The 17,140-nt window shown below is 42.3% G+C and overlaps 2 protein-coding genes across 4 annotated transcripts in view; both read right to left on the bottom strand.

Annotated features, from left to right (window-relative positions):
* polq (polymerase (DNA directed), theta) overlaps positions 1-8,749 on the bottom strand; it is a 144,080-nt gene extending 135,331 nt beyond the window's left edge. For 2 of the 3 annotated variants that reach the window (XR_011948657.1, XM_072513705.1), the window contains exons 1-5: positions 8,207-8,749; positions 7,462-7,573; positions 3,491-4,202; positions 1,713-1,892; positions 202-332 (exon numbers count right to left, since the gene is read on the bottom strand). Coding sequence is in view for 2 of the 3 variants with exons in the window: in XM_072513705.1 (XP_072369806.1) it covers positions 202-332; positions 1,713-1,892; positions 3,491-4,202; positions 7,462-7,573; positions 8,207-8,280 (1,209 nt within the window). In the remaining variant the exon portion in view is untranslated. The remainder of the gene's footprint in view (positions 1-201; positions 333-1,712; positions 1,893-3,490; positions 4,203-7,461; positions 7,574-8,206) is intronic. The other variant, XM_072513706.1, reaches the window with a different exon arrangement.
* Positions 8,750-10,044: 1,295 nt separating this feature from the next.
* Positions 10,045-17,140, bottom strand: part of LOC140427882 (F-box only protein 40-like) — an 84,086-nt gene continuing 76,990 nt past the window's right edge. The window contains exon 4 of the mRNA XM_072513704.1: positions 10,045-14,000. Coding sequence (XP_072369805.1) covers positions 13,767-14,000 — 234 coding nt within the window. The 3' untranslated portion in view covers positions 10,045-13,766. The remainder of the gene's footprint in view (positions 14,001-17,140) is intronic.

Here is a 17,140-nt window from a genome sequence, read left to right as displayed (position 1 = left end):
CTTCTCCCCGAATCAAGAGTATCACGTGATCCAAGTGTATGTGCTTGATCGCCATCTAATGGTTTGATGTCATTACAGTAAATTGTTAACCATTCATTATTATTACAATACACATATTGTCATAGTCATTGTACGAGACTTGCAGCGAGTGGATCAAAATTATTTTCTGACATTTGCTGCCACACGGAGTTCTGCACTGACCTGCAGGTAATACATTTTCTCCTTTGCCACAGAAACAAATGGTAGGATGAACAGCGCTTTCTTTCTCCTTTCCATAACTCTCTTTAGAATGAGCAGCTCTGCAACAAGTGTCTTTCCAGCACTGGTAGGGGCTACAACATAAAAGAAAATGAACATCTATTTGTTTTGTGCCAATAGTAAAGTACCAAGTATTGGTTAAATCCCTATCACCCCCTTTCCACCTCGAGGGTGAGAGTTCCAATAGATAAATAGTAATAATAAGTTCTTCCAATCAACTCCAATTACTGTGAAATATGACCTTGTGACCTTGAAAATTTTAAACTGCATTTTCAAATTTATTTTAGCAATATACTAGAAGGAATTACAAACTATGGTTCCGGGTATACCTTTTCCACTAAAATATAGCTTCCACAATCAAGCTTACTCCAAATATAGGAAAAAGGCATCTGCCTCTAACAACGATTTAGAGAACATCGTTCAACTCCAGGACATGTAATCAAACAAACAGTCCACAGAGGAGCTGTGGACATAAAGGCCCAGCTGAACAAATCAACTATACCTATACAGTGAAGCAGGAAAATTAAAAGATGTACATGGAATTACTAAGTACTGGGATATTTCTCCCATGACACAATACAGCTGATTTCATGCAGTAAAACTTGGACAAGAATATAACGGAAGCACGGGGCCAAAAAATGGTGTTCAATTCGTCAAACCAATTCCTTCCAAAAACAGTACAATCCTCTGTATCATTTTCTTGGGAGACTAACCAAGCACATTAAATTCTGCAATGTTGCTTCCAAGTCACTCCCCAAAAACAATCAAGCAAAACTTCAGAATATCCATCTAACTTTAGTTAAAACACATGATATTATATTGCGAAAGTCCAAGCACACCAGTTTATTTATTTCCCACACCATGTCAATATAGAAAGTCACTTTCTCATTTTGGTGACCAGTTTGAGAAAGAGGTCAGGCTCTCGACTCCAATTGATGTACAAGAGTCTACTTCAAGGTTGATTTGATGCGGAGACGGAGGAAGCCATTTTCCCCTTCAATTGTTTCTCGTGGTGGTCTGGTCAAACTCAAGAGCTCAGTGTAAGGAAGTACCAACTAGTTAAGACTGTAGGCTACAATTGCATGCTGTTTTTAGGAGTGCCCCCTACAATATTAGTCAGTTGCAAATTTATTTCTGATCTTAAATGATACCTCAGCCATCTTGGATTTTCACTCTGTTGCTTTGTGCTAATAGAATTCACCTCACGCTTCCTGCCTCAGAACAAAGCTATTGGAAGAACTATCACTGCTTGTGAATCTCACCTATAGTGAATAGAAAACTGCTAAAAATCAAATGAAACACAAACATTTACTAACTTTTAAAAATAGGAGTGCAGGATGAAAATAATTGAAATTTTAAATTAAAAAAATAGTGTAGGCCAATATTACTTAGATACTGTTATGTAAAGTGATCTCATGAACCAAATACTTAAATCAGCTTAAATATTATGTTACCTGAATAGACCAAGTTTCGACCCTCTAACACACGGTGTTGGGTAAGACATTCAGCTTGCCATTCAAAAATGCTCACCACCCCCATGCTCTGATATTTCTTCAGAACTGCTTTGGGCAGCCCCCAGTTAGAAAGCAGTAGCACTGATTGTTGCGAGGGGGCAGCTACATGCCCACATTGCCCTGGAATAAGATGCAAACAACCTTGAAGTGTCTACAGAGAAGCATGCAAAACATGCCATTTACTGATAATACTGACTACACGGTTCAAAACAATTTTTTCATATAAAGTAAATGTAAAATTAATTGTGCCAAATGAATGTTACACATCAGTAACATGATTAATTACACTTTAATAAGCATTTTTGACTTGTAATTACTAAGCTTTGATTTCAGCTTGGTGGTAATGATATGGTCACTAAAAGCAATAAAATTGGTATATAAATTATATTGTGGTGTCCTATAGACTCATCAAACAATATAAGCCAATGTCTCCGGAAGCATAATCATTCTGACTTGACCAGCAGAACTGTTATAAAACACAGTATTGATAGCAATTTCTCAGGATGGTCATAACTGACTAATACACGTAGAGTACAAGTAATTGACACTCAAAGATGTCACTGAAATGTGGCAGAAAGTGGAGAAGGGGGTTAACAAGTGGGGGGTCAAGGTCACAATTGCTAATGTTTGAATTGATTTACTGTTTTGGCAGCAAGGCAATGATACAAACCATCGGAGTATATTTGCACACCACATTCCACAATTCCAATCATCGTGCAGCCATTGCACAAAGCCAACCAAATTAAGCTTGGGACCTTTTCTCACAGCCCAACCTTCCCCACCCCCCCCATCCATCAAAACATAAATGTGTATTAAAATACATACAACACATCATATCACAATATAGTAGGTCAAAATAAAACTGACCCAGTGATTGTATGCAATGTTTTCTGTGTTACGGTGAGCTTTACCCAGGGCTTTATATAGGTTGGGACAATGTGGGTTAGGTTTTTACTGCCACCACATATCTTAGTGCAGTCAGTGGAAGATTTAATTCTTAGGCAGTTGTTTTAAATACTAGCCAAGACTGAGAAAAAAGTGGATGCAATGAAAACACTAAACAAATTCCCTAAACCGATCCACTACTTACAACTGACTGCTGGTGGATGAGGCAGCACACTGCAACTGTCACATAAAAGATGTGTTGCCACAATGCACAACCTACAGTGACTGGACCTTTTGAAAGCCGCACCCTATTGTTTCAAGCTTTTCCTTTTTGTAGTTTTTCATTCTTTCAGTCTAACCATGGACATAAATGAAAGCAGGAACATAATGTGAAATTCCTCTTCCTCCCATTTGTCCATGGATCTAATGGCATGTCACAGTAGTGGGAAGTTCTTTCTCTTGCATCTAATCTCAAAATGGAATATCTGAATCTTGAACCAGGGCAAGATTTGACCGTTGAAAATGAAGGAAAGGTATCCCAATGGCATGACATAAGGAAACATAAAAGCAAAAGGGGTAAAACAAATTTACATTTTCCACCAATTCCAACGAAAATAAGAGACTAATGAAGTCTCAAGTGCATGCAAAGCAAACCATGTCAGAACTAGAGGTTGCTCTAGTAAAAACTATCCATCACAAACCATGACGTCAGATAGGTGCCCAAGCGTTTACTTTCAACGACATCTAAAAAATGGCTTGCAAATTTGTTCAAGAAACTTAGTGGAATAACAGTTTAATTTTGTATAGTTTCATTTGCATAATATAGACTGTACCTGTTGCTGTCAGGGACTCGCTTAGTTTGCTGCCATCTAACAAACTTTGGCTGAGGCCAGGAGGTGGTGTCAGCACAAGAAAGGAACAATTGGATTGAAAAAGCTTCTTCCTTTGCAACAGATTTGGACTGAGCACGATGGAATTTCTTGATGTTCCCGAAGTTCTAACCTGCCATTTAGCCATGGGTCTTGCTTTTTGACATTTCTGAATACCAGATAGTTGTTGGCCTCCATTTACAACAGGTGAACACTTTTGGGAAATTACTGCTTTCTTTGCAATAGGGCGTGCTGAAGTATCTGAATCTGGATTATTTACAGACAAAGGCCTTTCTCTCTTGCGTCTATTGACCAGCTCTTTACGGACACTCAACAAAGGTTTATTGATCAAATCAAGGATAGGATCTCTAATAAGCGACAAGCCCTTAGGATCTTCAGATGCTATTCTATGCTCCTGGTCCACACCGCTATGAGCTGCAGAACTTGAGCCCTTCTTGTCTTCACTCAATGGATTAAATTGATGAACTTCAATTGTGCCCCCACTAGAATTGGAAGTTGTCTTAACATTGTTCAAACATATAGATTTTAAAATATCTTCTCTTGGATTTCCAGCATTCCAGTTTTTTTCAAGATCCAATGCTGCTTGTATAAGTTCATCATCTAGTGACAATGATGAGTCAGGGCTCCCAAATGATGCCTTAATATTAGCAGGGGCCTGAAAGAAAGTGAAAGAAAACATAAGACATGCGTTTTTAATCTATCATCCCATGGCTGAAACCCTCGTGGCCCAAGGATTCATAGAGGATTTCCACAAAATCCATGACAAAAACCAGAAACATCAAGTTAATATTTCAGATGTAATTCTCCCAATTTGCAGTGCTACATGACTGGTTCAGTCTTTTTGAACCTTCTCTTTAACTTTCAATTTTCAGCATTTACAACTGGTTGGCTTTTGTATCATTGAAACATAGAAAGATTTATGACACAGAATGTGACTATTTAGATGATGTCCATACAGTACAAACAATAATCAAAGGCTAGAGGAGTGGATGATGCATCATCTCCGTACAAGTATCCATCAGGGTGAACATAACACCACAGAAACAGAGTTAAATCAGAGATGAGGAAAGTAAAGATGAAGAATTACAAATGCTCTCTCAGCAAGTGATCCAGGGATGGCCTGACAAGGTACAGCAAACACAGCCAACAATATGGCAATATTGGAAATGACTTCTCACTGGGAGATGGTGTTTTGTTGCTGGGGTCCAGAATAATCATATCCAAAATGATGCAAAAAGAACTGTTTCAGAAAACACATGAAAATCACATAGGAAAGGTGAAGTGCAAGCTCAGAGCGAGATAAACTGGGGCATTGGACAATCATCCAAAATACATTGAAAAAATGGTGTCTACATGTAATGTATAGCAGTATAGAAATGCACAGCAGGAAGAGGATGATAGCTACTGAGGTACCACTCTTACAATTTCAGTAGAGATCAGTAACTTGCTTTTTAAAAGTAGAAGAAATCCAAAATCTATTTGCTAAAAGAAAGCCACAAGATTCCACAGTTAAAGCAGAAGGTATTGTACTGTACAAGAGTCAAACATAGTAAAGGCTAAATACTATCTCATTTAATCATGTATTTTGTAAAACCCAGAATCAATGACTTAAACATGACTTAACAGGTAAATTTGACTTAACAGGTACACTGTAGTCGATGATAAACCTATAAATTACACATTAAATGGCAGATACAACTAAGATAGATCTTATGAATTGGCCTCAACAGTCCAATCAATATATAGGTAATCAATTTCAGTCACAAAGATATTTCAAAACTCTTCTTCACAAAGAATTTAAGCTCTTCTTCTAGGATTTTGCCTGATCAACAACCAACTGCAATGCATAACCAACCAAAGTTCCATAGGCATGCTCATCACCAAAGGTGGCACACATCTGCAGAGCCTCCTCAACTCTGTTTGGAGGACATAGATCCACCAATATTATCTTCAATTAACAGAACACTGCAGTAGTTGTGTATTTTCTTTTTCTCAGCTTTGGATCTAACCACTGCGTTCTTCAGCCTGCCTGTACTGTACCACCGGACTCATCAACTTCTACTGAGCTTGGATTGACCGGTGCCCTTTTACATCTTTCAACCAGCCTCCCTAGAGGTTTTTGTTTCCAATCACAATTTCAGCTTTTTCCCCCTTTGAAACTGGGAGGACCAGTTTCCCTTTCCAGTAGAATCGGTCTCAAAAAAATACAGGGCGGGATTCTCCAATAATGGGGCTATGTCCCCATGCCAGCGTGAAAAGCGGCGCCAACCACTCCGGTGTCATTGGTCACCGATAATGGGGAATGCTCCCCTTCCTAGGGGGCTAGGACGACGCCAGAGTGGTAACCGCAGCTCCAGCCACCGCGGAACGGCCGGCACGAGTTCGGCATGATTCCGTGCATGCGCACTACGGCCGTGAGGGTTCCCTTCTCCGCGCCAGCCCCCGGGCAATATAGTGGAGCCCTACAGAGGTCCGGCGCGGAAGAACATAGGCCCCCACAGAACCAGCCTGCCCGCCAATCGGTGGGCCCCAATCACGGGCCAGGCCATCGCAGGCCAGGCCACCATGCACCCCCGCCGCCCCTCTAGGACGGCCCCCCGCAGACTCACCTTTCAGGTCCCGCCGTGTGGGACCTGAGTAACCCATGCCAGTGGGACTCGGCGGCCACTCGGCCCATCGGGGCTGGAGAATCGCTGAGGGGGACCGCTTTCAATGGTCCCCGACCGACGCGGCGGGAATCCCGCGGGCGCCGGCGAATTAGCGGGGGAGAATCGGGAAGCCGGCGTCGGGGTGCGAGACCATCACGCACTGCTGGAGCCAACCTACTCACGCACAATCAAGAATTTGATTTCATACTACTAAGTTCAGTTTCAACAGAAAGGTGAAAGATTTATGAACATATGAATTAGGAGTAGTATGTCATTCGGCCCGTTGAGTCTGTTCCATCATTCAATAAGGCCACGACTAATCTGATTGTAACCTCAACTCCACATACCCAACTACCCCCGATAACGTTTCAACCCCTTTGCTGACCAAGAATATATAGAATTCATCTACTTCTGGCTTAAAAATATTCAAAGACTCTGCTACCACCATCTTTTGAGGAAGAGGGTTCCAAAGACTCCTGACCTCAGGGAAATAAATTCTCCTTATCGCAGTCTTAAAGGAACAGTTCCTTATTTTTAAACAGTGACCCCTAGTTCTATATTCTCCTACTAGAGGAAACATTCCTTCCACATCCACCCGTTAATTTCATATTTGCCCACACTACAGTCCATTTGCCAGAACTTTGCCCATTCATTTAGCCTATCAAAATCCCTTTGAAGCCTGCTTATGTCCTCATCACGACCTATTTTTCTACCTCTCTTTGCGTCAACAGCAAATTTAACAATCATACCTTCGATCTCTTCAGCCAAACAAATCATTTATATAAATCATAAAATGTTGAGACCCCAGCACTGATCCATGTGGCACACCATTCGTCACATCCTGCCAACCAGAAAATTACCCATTTATGCCAACTCTGTTTCTGTTAGCTAGTCAATCTTCTAACTTTTCCAATACATTACCCCCTCACCATGAGCTTTTATCTTCCGGAATAAGAAGCAATAGCCTTTGTAGCACCTTATCAAATAGCTTCTTGAAATATAAATACAGTACATCCATCATATTCCCCTATATCCACAGCACCTATATCCACCATGTCAAATAACTCCAATAAATTGGTCCAACATGATTTCCCTTTCACAAATTTCTCTTTCACAAAGCCATGTTGACTCTGCCTGATGAGCTTGAATTTATCCAAGTGCCCAGCTATAACATGTCTAATAATAGCTTCTTCTAACATTTGCTTCTTAAAAATACTTCAACCCCAAATTGTATAATTGCTTTTGGGTGCCCTCTGCAAAACCTACCTCGTCTTGCATTCCATCTGTGTGATTTTCCTTCCCATTTGTACCTCGCATGGGAACTCGCTGCTGTAACCGGCCTGAGCGGCGAAGGTTTAAAGAGGGTGAATCAACGCTGCTGGGAAATTTTAAAAAAGGCCTCAATTAACTCTTCGTTAATCATTTTAATGATCCACCGACTCAAGATAGATGTGTATCCCAGCAAGACATTGCAGATAATTCCAATGTACATCACTATCCACTCATTCATTCAGAAATACTGAAGCAGAACAGCTTTAACAAGATTTGACAGTACAGAATTACAACTAAACTATTACAAGTGAACGAGTAACAACCCCGAAATGAAATGAGGGGCGGCAACATGGGGGTTTAACAGACTCTGCAACCTTATGCAACTGGTTTAACTTTGCCATACCCGGATCTCCTGCTCGCAAAAACCAGGCACGTGTTTTGTCAGATTGTCAGGGTAATTAAATCTCCTATTCTTTAACAGTGGTGCGGATTCTAGTCAAGATTTCCTGCTCAGTGAGGAATTTTTATTTGAAAGGAAGGTAAACAGATGTGAAGATTTCTTCAGCGCCTATATCTCACGTTCTACAAAATTATATTTTGAGCTGAAAATACTCGTCTCCCGTCATTAAAGAAATCCTCCGTGAGGTAGTACAATATAGCAGGTATGTTACTGGGCTGGCAATCCAGAATAACTCAGAAAACTAAATGCAGGTCCCCTCACGAATTTAAAGTTTCTTACCTTTTCTTCCGAATGGATACTCGATGTTGCCCCATGAATCTTTGTCGGCACCTGATAGTTTCCTTGTTGCTCATTTCCCCGCATCGAATCTGGAAACTCGGAGGATGCCGAGTCTCCGAAAGACTTTCGACTTTCACACTTGACTTCCAAAATAATTACATGAGCAAAATATGCACTTTTATTTCTATGTATAAAATCATATATGTATGTAGATAGAAACATCGGCAGGTTATACTTCTTGGGAATAGATCAGAACTACTGCTCACTGCAATCGAACAATACAAAAAGCGACAGGTTAAATGCCCCGGCCCCGGCCCCAGCCCCTTTTAGGCAGCTTTCGTTAATTGTTCCGTCAAATCTTTCATTTGGTACCTTATGTATTCCTGGTTATTTATATTTTAAATCAGACTCGGAATAAAGAGGCCGCTTATCAGAGCCTCCAGCAGCATTTACCCAATGTTGATATTTCCGGACATGTTCAGCTCTGTGAGCTGAATCTCCTCATGTCATTTCAGTTGTTGATCAATTTCAAATAAGCCGCCGCCGGAAACGGAACCCCGGTTCCGCCGCTGATACCATTCCTCTCGGCAGCATCCCCCCCACCGGACCGCCTGATGAATTGTCCCCCACCGGTCCGCCTGATGAATTGTCCCCCTCCTCCCACCCTCGCTACACTGAATGCTTTCGGAAAGCGAAGTCTGTTCAGAATCTACTCTCAACTGTTCAGCAATGAAACCTTATATTTAAAAATGTGGCTGGCTGTGCGGCGAGAAGCCGAATTATTAGGTCTTAACTTTTACAGCCGCTACAAAATCTCCTGCCACACCCGATCGCTGCCCCCAGAAGGCCTTTTCTAACAGAACTACCAATACCTTTAGCAAATTCAACTCCAGCTTTGTCACCTGGTAGGAAGATATTCCCAGATTCTTGTAACATTTGCCAGAGTATCTCTCTAGTGCTCTCCCAGATCTCAATACTGTCTTTACCTTTATAGGTGTGTGTTCCTTCCCTTGTGGCTAAGGGATATCGAAACAGCCTTCAGTGTTAGCCTTAAAGTGGTGAATCTCATGATAAATGAGTCAGACCATAGGACATAAGAGCAGAATTAGGCTATTCGGCCCATCAAGTCTGCTCCGCAATTCAATCATGGCTAATGTGTTTCTCATCCCCATTCTCCTGCCTTCTCCCCATAACCCCTGATTCCCTTATTAATCAAGAACCTATCTATCTGTCTTAAAGACACTCTGACTTTGGGCTGGATAGATCTGGTATGAGTACTTCCATCGGACTTATTCAACTTCCTTATTGTCTCCCATCTCTTCAAAATTACTTCTGATGATTTACTGCTCGTAATTACTTACCGTATTAAATATCCCCAATTCTTCCAGTTCAACTTTGTTTCTGTTGGCAGATTGCTCACTTCAGTAAAAGTTTATATTTTCAAGAGAATGTAAGGAATATTGGAAGTAATTGGAATTTAAAAACGTAATTGGGCAGGATTCTCCATCAGCGCCCACCTGGCAACCGGAAATTCCCGTCCGAGGTCAATGGACCTTTACGAGGTCCGTGTCCCCCCCGTGGCGATCATGCGGCGGGCGGGGCGGAAGAATTCAGCCCCTTAATTTGACAACATTTCTTCATGCAAACAATGTCAGTATTAGTCTGTCAGTCACTAAAAAAAATTAAATAATTTCAGTTTTTCACAGAATTGTACATTGAAAATATTCCTATCCACAAATTATAATTTCTACAGTTGGTCATTTTATTTCTATTTCATTTTATTATGTTTCTAAATTAAATATATTATGTGTAAACTAGTTCTGGAAAAAATGTCACTTACTCCCATCAGAGTAATATTACCTTTTCACTAGTTCTTTTTAAAAAAATTAGTAAGGAAAAATGAACCAAATGTTATTTGTACCAACTTTATTGGTTACCAAGAATTACATAGCTGTATTTTCAGTTGCAGCAAATATTTATCTGATGAGTAACTATCAAAAATACTTCAAATAACAAGGTATTATGTGAAGTTTCAAGTTTCCCTTTCAGTGGATATTCTGGTGTTCCATCTTCCTAATAAAGAGCATTAAGGATAACACTACAATAAATTGACAAATTGAAAGTCATTCAATGAAAAATGCAACTGAAATAATGAAGTAACACCAATGTGTTGTATTGTAGATTGTATATGAGTATATTGAACAAAGGTTGTATGTTGCAAACTTATATTGTGTCCACTAAAAGTCAACAAAAAAATGAGAAGAATCATGAATATTATTGAACCTACTTGTGAAATGTGCATAATACAGCCCATGCAGTGTGAAATACTATGTTCATTATAGTACTGTCCATTAGAAAATCTTAATTTAGATAAAGTTTAATAAAAGCTGTATTCCATAATTGTTTGCTTTATATTTTATTGAATTAAACATTTGGAGAGCTTTGCTTGGAGCTAAAACAGTTTGGATTCCAACACCAGTGGAGAACAACAGGTCAAATTTCCCAGCTTGCAAGTTGAAACCATGCCAACTGGTCTGTCACACTGAAGTGTGGAGATTTAAATTCCTTCCTTACTCTTCAGCCACTTAAATGGAATAAATACCCCCTCTCCCCCTCCAAATCTCAGAAATGCTGGCAGAGACTGAACTGAACTTGAACTCATTTAATCATAATGCAAATTGCTACAACTCCACATAGTCATGGAATCTTAGATAGATGTACCAGTTCTGGCATGATAATCAGGAGAAAAATGATTGCTTGTTGACAGTTACAATACAAAAGTCTGCAAAATCTGATTGCGTATAATAATTTAGAAATCTATGCCCCGGAATCAAGTACACCTTGCTTTTTGTTGGTAGGTGGTCAGTTCTTAAATCATTTTGGTGATCATTAAGTTGTTTGGATATTGCCAGAATTTGCACATTTCCTGACAGGGAATACTCAGTCTCAAATGTGCTCAAGCTCCAGCAGTTCAGTTTGAGGGCATTTGAGATTAGTGAAATATGTGTTTTGTTTTAAGTGATATTTCAACATGCCAATATGCACAGTGTACAAGCAAAATGAAAGGTCATATGTTCTAGAAAATGTGACCACAGTCATGGAAGTATAAACTATTTCCTTTTTGCTGGACAAGAGTGGAGATTGACGGTGAAGTTGAAGGTTGTGAAGTAAATATGTTCGCTATATCTTTTGGCAAAAGTTCATTTTACAAACAATAGCACAATCTAGCAATAAAACAAAACAAAATTTTCATGAATAAACTAGGCATAATCATTTTTATTTTTTCCTGCCTGACTAGTGAAGTTTTCTTCATTATTTAATGTGTATACTGTACTGATAAGTAAACTTTGAAACCTCAGGAACACCTTTGTCACATTGAAAAGAGTATTGAAAACTGTAACAATGAATATTTTCCGAATAATGTGTTCATATGCATTCGGTATTCATAAATAATTTTAGGGTGCCCAATTATTTTTTTCTAATTGAGGGGCAATTTAGCATGGCCAATCCACCTAACCTGCACATCTTTTGGGTTGTGGGGGTGAAACCCACACAGACATGGGGAGAATGTCCAAACTCCACACGGACAGTGACTCGGGATCGAACCCAGGTCCTCAATGCCATAGGCAGCAGTGCTAACCACTGCACCACCGTGCCACCCGCATTCAGTAGTAATGCATTCTGCATTCGCACTTATGATAGACCTTATTACATAGAACTAAATGGAGCCATTTGACCTATTGGTAACGTTAACCTCCAAAAATGTTAACATATAAAACATTTCAAATAAGAACATAAGCCCCCTCAGACCTCTGGTTTTAATCATTAAACCTACTTTCTGAACAGACAGCTAGCTGAATTGGCAAAAAAAAAAACACAGCGTGAAATTAAAACTCCAGAAAGTAAAAGAAAACTCAAATTATAAATTTTCCACCATCACTCCTCACCACTTCTCGCCCCCTCCCCACACTACCTCCAGTCTTATAAGGAAACCGCATCATATTTTGGTAGTGTTATGACAAATGAATTTATCTTTAAAAACAGAATTGTTTATTTTCATGTTAATACAGCAGAAACTTTATTAAATAAAAATAGTATTATCCCTTTGTAATGCTGTCGCTTACAATTTCTCAGCCAGAAACAGAGGCAATTAGAAGGGAAGCCTCCAGCTCCCAGACTTCTGGCCATATTCTGCGGACAACGACTAGAAGATGCACCAGACCACGGTGTAATAGTGGGATAGTAGCACTACTGCCTCACAGTGCCAGGGGACCCGGGCTCAACTCTGATCTTGGGTGATTGTGTCTAGTTTGTACGTTCTCCCTGTTCCTCCCACAGTCCAAAGATGTGCAGGTTAGGTGCATTGGCCAGGCTAAATTGCCCCTTAGTGTCCAAAAAGGATAGTTGGGGTTACGGGGATAGGGCGGGGGCATGGGCCTAGGTGGGGTGCTCCTTCGAACACCCGATGGGTTGAATGCCTCCGTCTGCTCTGTCGGGATTCTATAAGAGCAAACCTGATTGAGTTAGTTCCCCCCTCCCCCTCCCCATGACAGCATCATCAAAAATTCACCTTGGTGAGGACTGCAGGAATACCGTTCACCAGTAAGAGTTGGTCTGCCTGTTGACAGATACATATACTGCGCTAAAAATAAACTTAAAATTACCAACATGAAATTATCTGATGATAATCAGATTCTGACCTTAAAACCAGTAAGTAGATTACCATGCTCCTATTTATTCCTACAAGTCATGATACATGGGCGGCACGGTCGCACAATGGTTAGTACTGTTACTTCACAGTGCCAGGGTCCCAGGTTCAATTCCCGGCTTGGGTCATTGTGCGGAGTCTGCAGGTTCTCCCAGTGTCTGCATGGGTTTCTTTGTGCTACGGTTTCCTCCCACATGTCCTGAAAGATGTGCTTGTTAGGTGAATTGGACATTCTGAATTCTCCCTCAGTGTACCCGAACAGGCGCCGGAGTGTGGCGACAAGGGGATTTTCACAGTAACTTCATTGCAGTGTTAATATAAGCCTACTTGTGACAATAAAGATTATTATTATTATACAAGTCTGGTTTTAAACTATTTTTATTCATCCTGCCTTATTACACAGGTGTAGACTGTAGTCTTGAGTCAAATACATACCATGCTGCACCATTGCCATACCTCTTTTCAGTTCATGTGGCAAATAAAACAAAACTTTCAAGTTCTCTCCATGTCTACGTGGGTTTACTCTGGGTGCCCCGGTTTCCTCCCACAGTCCAAAGGCGTGTGGGTTAGGTGGACTGGCCATGCTAAATTGCCCTTAGTATCCAAAAAAGGTTAGGTGGGGTTGGGAGGATAAGGTGGAGGTGTGGGCTTAAGTGGGGTGCTCTTTCCAAGATCCGGTGCAGATTGATGGGCCGAATGGCCTCCTTCTGCACTGTAAATTCCATGAATTCTATGAATGGGGTGTCTCGTATACTGTTGAAATGCAAAGATTCGAGCTGTCCTAAGTGTAAGCGATATGCTAAAAATTACTAAGAACATTGAATGAAACATCAGGATCAAAACACTAAAACTTTATACCATCAGACTGGAAAATCTATTTGCTGCTTTTTTCCTACTAAAAATACTAACAAGGTTCTTGTTCTCTTGTTTTGTCTCTGAGGATTTGCACATATCGGTGAGGGCGACAGGCTTTGATCTACTCTCTGCCACATAATATGAACAGGTTTTCAGATGTTCTGCCATGCTGGGGCTGTCATTAAACCTCCAGTTGTCAACCGTAGAGAAGACACAGCTGAATTTCCACTTCTGGAATAAAAGGAAAGGCGGTCAGAGTTATTACTTCAGATTGATCCGTGCTACTGGTTCAAACACAATTGGTCAAAATAGCTCAAAGGATGGTTGAATTTTTAACGTGAGCTACCCCCCAAAACCACTCACGCTCGCATTTTCCCTAGGCTGGGATTCTCCCCCACCCGGTGGGGCGGGGGGTCCCGGCGGGATGGAGTGGCGGGAACCACTCCGGCGTCGGGCCGCCCCTAAAGGTGCAGTTCCTTTAGGGGCCAAGTCCTCACCTTGAGGGGCTAGCCCCGCGCCAGAGTGGTTGGCGCGTCGCCGGCTGGCGGGAAAGGCCTTTGGCGCCATGCCAGCCTGGGCCGAAGGGACCTCGCCGGTCGACGGAAGGCCGCGCATGCGCGGGGGCGGCGGCGGCTGCTGATGTCATCCCCGCGCATGCGCAGGGGGGGTTCACTTCCGCAATGGCCATCGCAGGGGCAATGGCCCAGGAAGAAGGAAAAGAGTGCCCCTACGGCACAGGCCCAACGTGGATCGGTGGGCCCCGATCGCGGGCCAGGCCACCCTGCGGGCACCCCCCCCCCCCCCAGGGCCAGATCGCCCCACGCTCCCCCCCCCCGGAGCCGCACCGCCAGTCCCGCCGGGAAGGGAGGTGGTTTGATTCACACCGGCAGGACTGGCATGACAGCAGTGGAACTTCAGCCCATCGCGGGCTGGAGGGGGGCCGGAGGATCGCCGGCGGTGGGGTGGGGGCCGTCAACCGGCGCAGCGCGATTCCCGCCCCCGCCAAATTTTCGGTGCCGGAGAATTCAGCGGCCGGCAGGGGGGGGGGATTCACGCCGCCCCCTGGTGATTCCCTGACCCGGCGGGGGGTCGGAGAATCCCGCTCTGATGTTTTATACCAGTTGAAGAATCCATTCACCCCAATCAGATGCCACCAACAAACCTAGCTACATCACCAGGTAAATGTAGCAATGTTCTGTCGCCAGTTCTGCTGGTTTGAAAAGATTCTTTAAATGACGCTAACTTTCTTAGACGAATTAGCAAGTTTAAGAAAATATTTTCAGGTTATAAATGGCTCATTTTGTTTTCTCTTAAGCCGTTTTCGGCGATTTTTAAGTCGCATCACTCAAAGGGGGAGCTAGGACCAGACATTCATCTTAAAAGTGCTTCTTTTTGCTTATCGATCCGTTTCAGCTTTATTAATAAAACAGCACCAGCCATTGGGTAGGTCAATGGTTAAACATACCAAGGATTACTTTTTAACAAAAAAAGAAAAAAAGACTTGATATTAAGTTGTTCAGTTTGGTGAAATCGATGCCTGTCCATTAACACACAGCTGATTACATTGAGGAAGCGCTGCTCCATATATGCAACTGATTTCTTAACTGGTGCTATTTCAAGTCCATTTGGGCAGAATGTTCGATTGTCCACAATTTTAACATTGGGACGTAGGCAAATCCAGCTCATACAGATGCAAACTATTATAATGTGAATGCATTGATAGACTGGAGATTTTGAAGCCAGCTTGCAGCAACCACTATTATGCAGTGATGGATCTTCGACAAGAAAAACGGAAGATGTTTTGTGCAGCAACACCTGTCCAGTGGTGTATCACCGCGATCGTTGCTTGGTCCCGTGGTGCTGGTAGTGTACATTAATGTTCTAATGAATGTGGGTGGTATGAACATGGTGTGGTAAAAAGCGAGGAGGAAAGCCTTGGCTTACAGGATGATATAAATGGGCTGGTCAGATGGGCAGAACAGTGGCAAATGGAATTTAACCCTGAAAGTATGCAATGATGCATTCAGGGAGGATAAAGGAGGCATGGGAATACACAATGAACAGCAGACACCTAGGAAGTACAGACCCAGAGCGATATTTGGGTGCATATCCATAGACACTGGAAGGCAGCAAGACAGGTAGATAGGCTGATTATGAAGACATATGGGGAGGACTTCCAGTGGTGATATGTAGAGAGAGATCACACATGAGGTGGTTCCCACCAGAGTACTGAGTTTTTAGCCCTTTGCGCTCAGTTTCTGGGGGTATGTGTGTTTGAAATCCTACACAATCGATGTTACAAGTGCCCACATAAGGGAAATGCCCAGAAGGATCAGGGCAAAGAAATTTGAAGGACATTCGCCGATGGAGTCGGAGACTTCTCAGGGTTCTTCTGAGGAGAAAATGGCAGAGGGTGGTGCTGCGGCTCTGTCCTCTCCACTAACGGCCAAGGTGCTAACTGGCATCTAGGCAACTTAATTTGAGATGCAGAAGCGGTCGATAGAAGAGGCTCCCATTCAGTCGGCATTGGAAAAGACCAACTAGTTGTAAAAGCGCAGAGCACCATGATAAAGGAAGTGGAGGCAGCTCTCTCAAATCCAGTGGCCAGATTGCCTCTCTGGAAGCTGAGATGTTACATTTGGCCGATGTGAATAAAACACTGAAGGCCAAAGTGGACGATCTGGACACTCGATCTACGAGGGAGAACGCCAGAATTGTGGGGTTGTCAGAGAGAATGGAAGTCCCAACTCCCACAGAATACTATTCAAAGATGTCTGGGAAGATGGTGGGGGAAGGACGTCCCATCCAGAGCTGGATCAAGTACACAGGACACTCCGGCAAAGCCCGTCCGATGAACCGCCATGGGCTGTTATTGTAAAGTTCCATAGTTTTCAGGAGAAGAAACGGGTCCTGAAATGGGCAAAGGATCATCATGATTATAAATGGGAAGGTCACGCCATCAGGATGTATCAAAACTTTGGAGCGGAGCTGGTGAGGTAGCGGACAGCGTTTAATAAAGCTAAGGTCACCCAATATAAGAGTGGAGTGCGATTTGAGGTGGTGTGGCAAGTGAGACTCAGAGTGACATTTGAATCACAAGACAATTTGTTTGATGGGCTGATCGATGTAGAGACTTTTGTAAAAAAACATAGGGTGGGTGTGAGTTGATTAAGGTTTATGTGAGGTATTTGGATGTTGGGGATAGGTATGTGGTTGTGGGGAGTTGTTGGGCTTTCTTGTTATGTCTGCATTTCTTTGTTCTTGGGTGGGTCAGTGGTTTCAAAGTTTGGATTTGGGTGTGGGGATCAAGGTTATGGGAGTTTTGTTCTTTGTGTTATAATTGTTATGGGGGAAATATGGCTCCCTGTTGG

The sequence above is a fragment of the Scyliorhinus torazame genome, chromosome 8, assembly GCF_047496885.1.
Source record: "Scyliorhinus torazame isolate Kashiwa2021f chromosome 8, sScyTor2.1, whole genome shotgun sequence".
Lineage (NCBI taxonomy): Eukaryota > Metazoa > Chordata > Chondrichthyes > Carcharhiniformes > Scyliorhinidae > Scyliorhinus > Scyliorhinus torazame.
The sequence above is the reverse complement of the archived record's forward strand: the minus strand, read 5'-3'. Positions and strand labels throughout refer to the sequence as shown.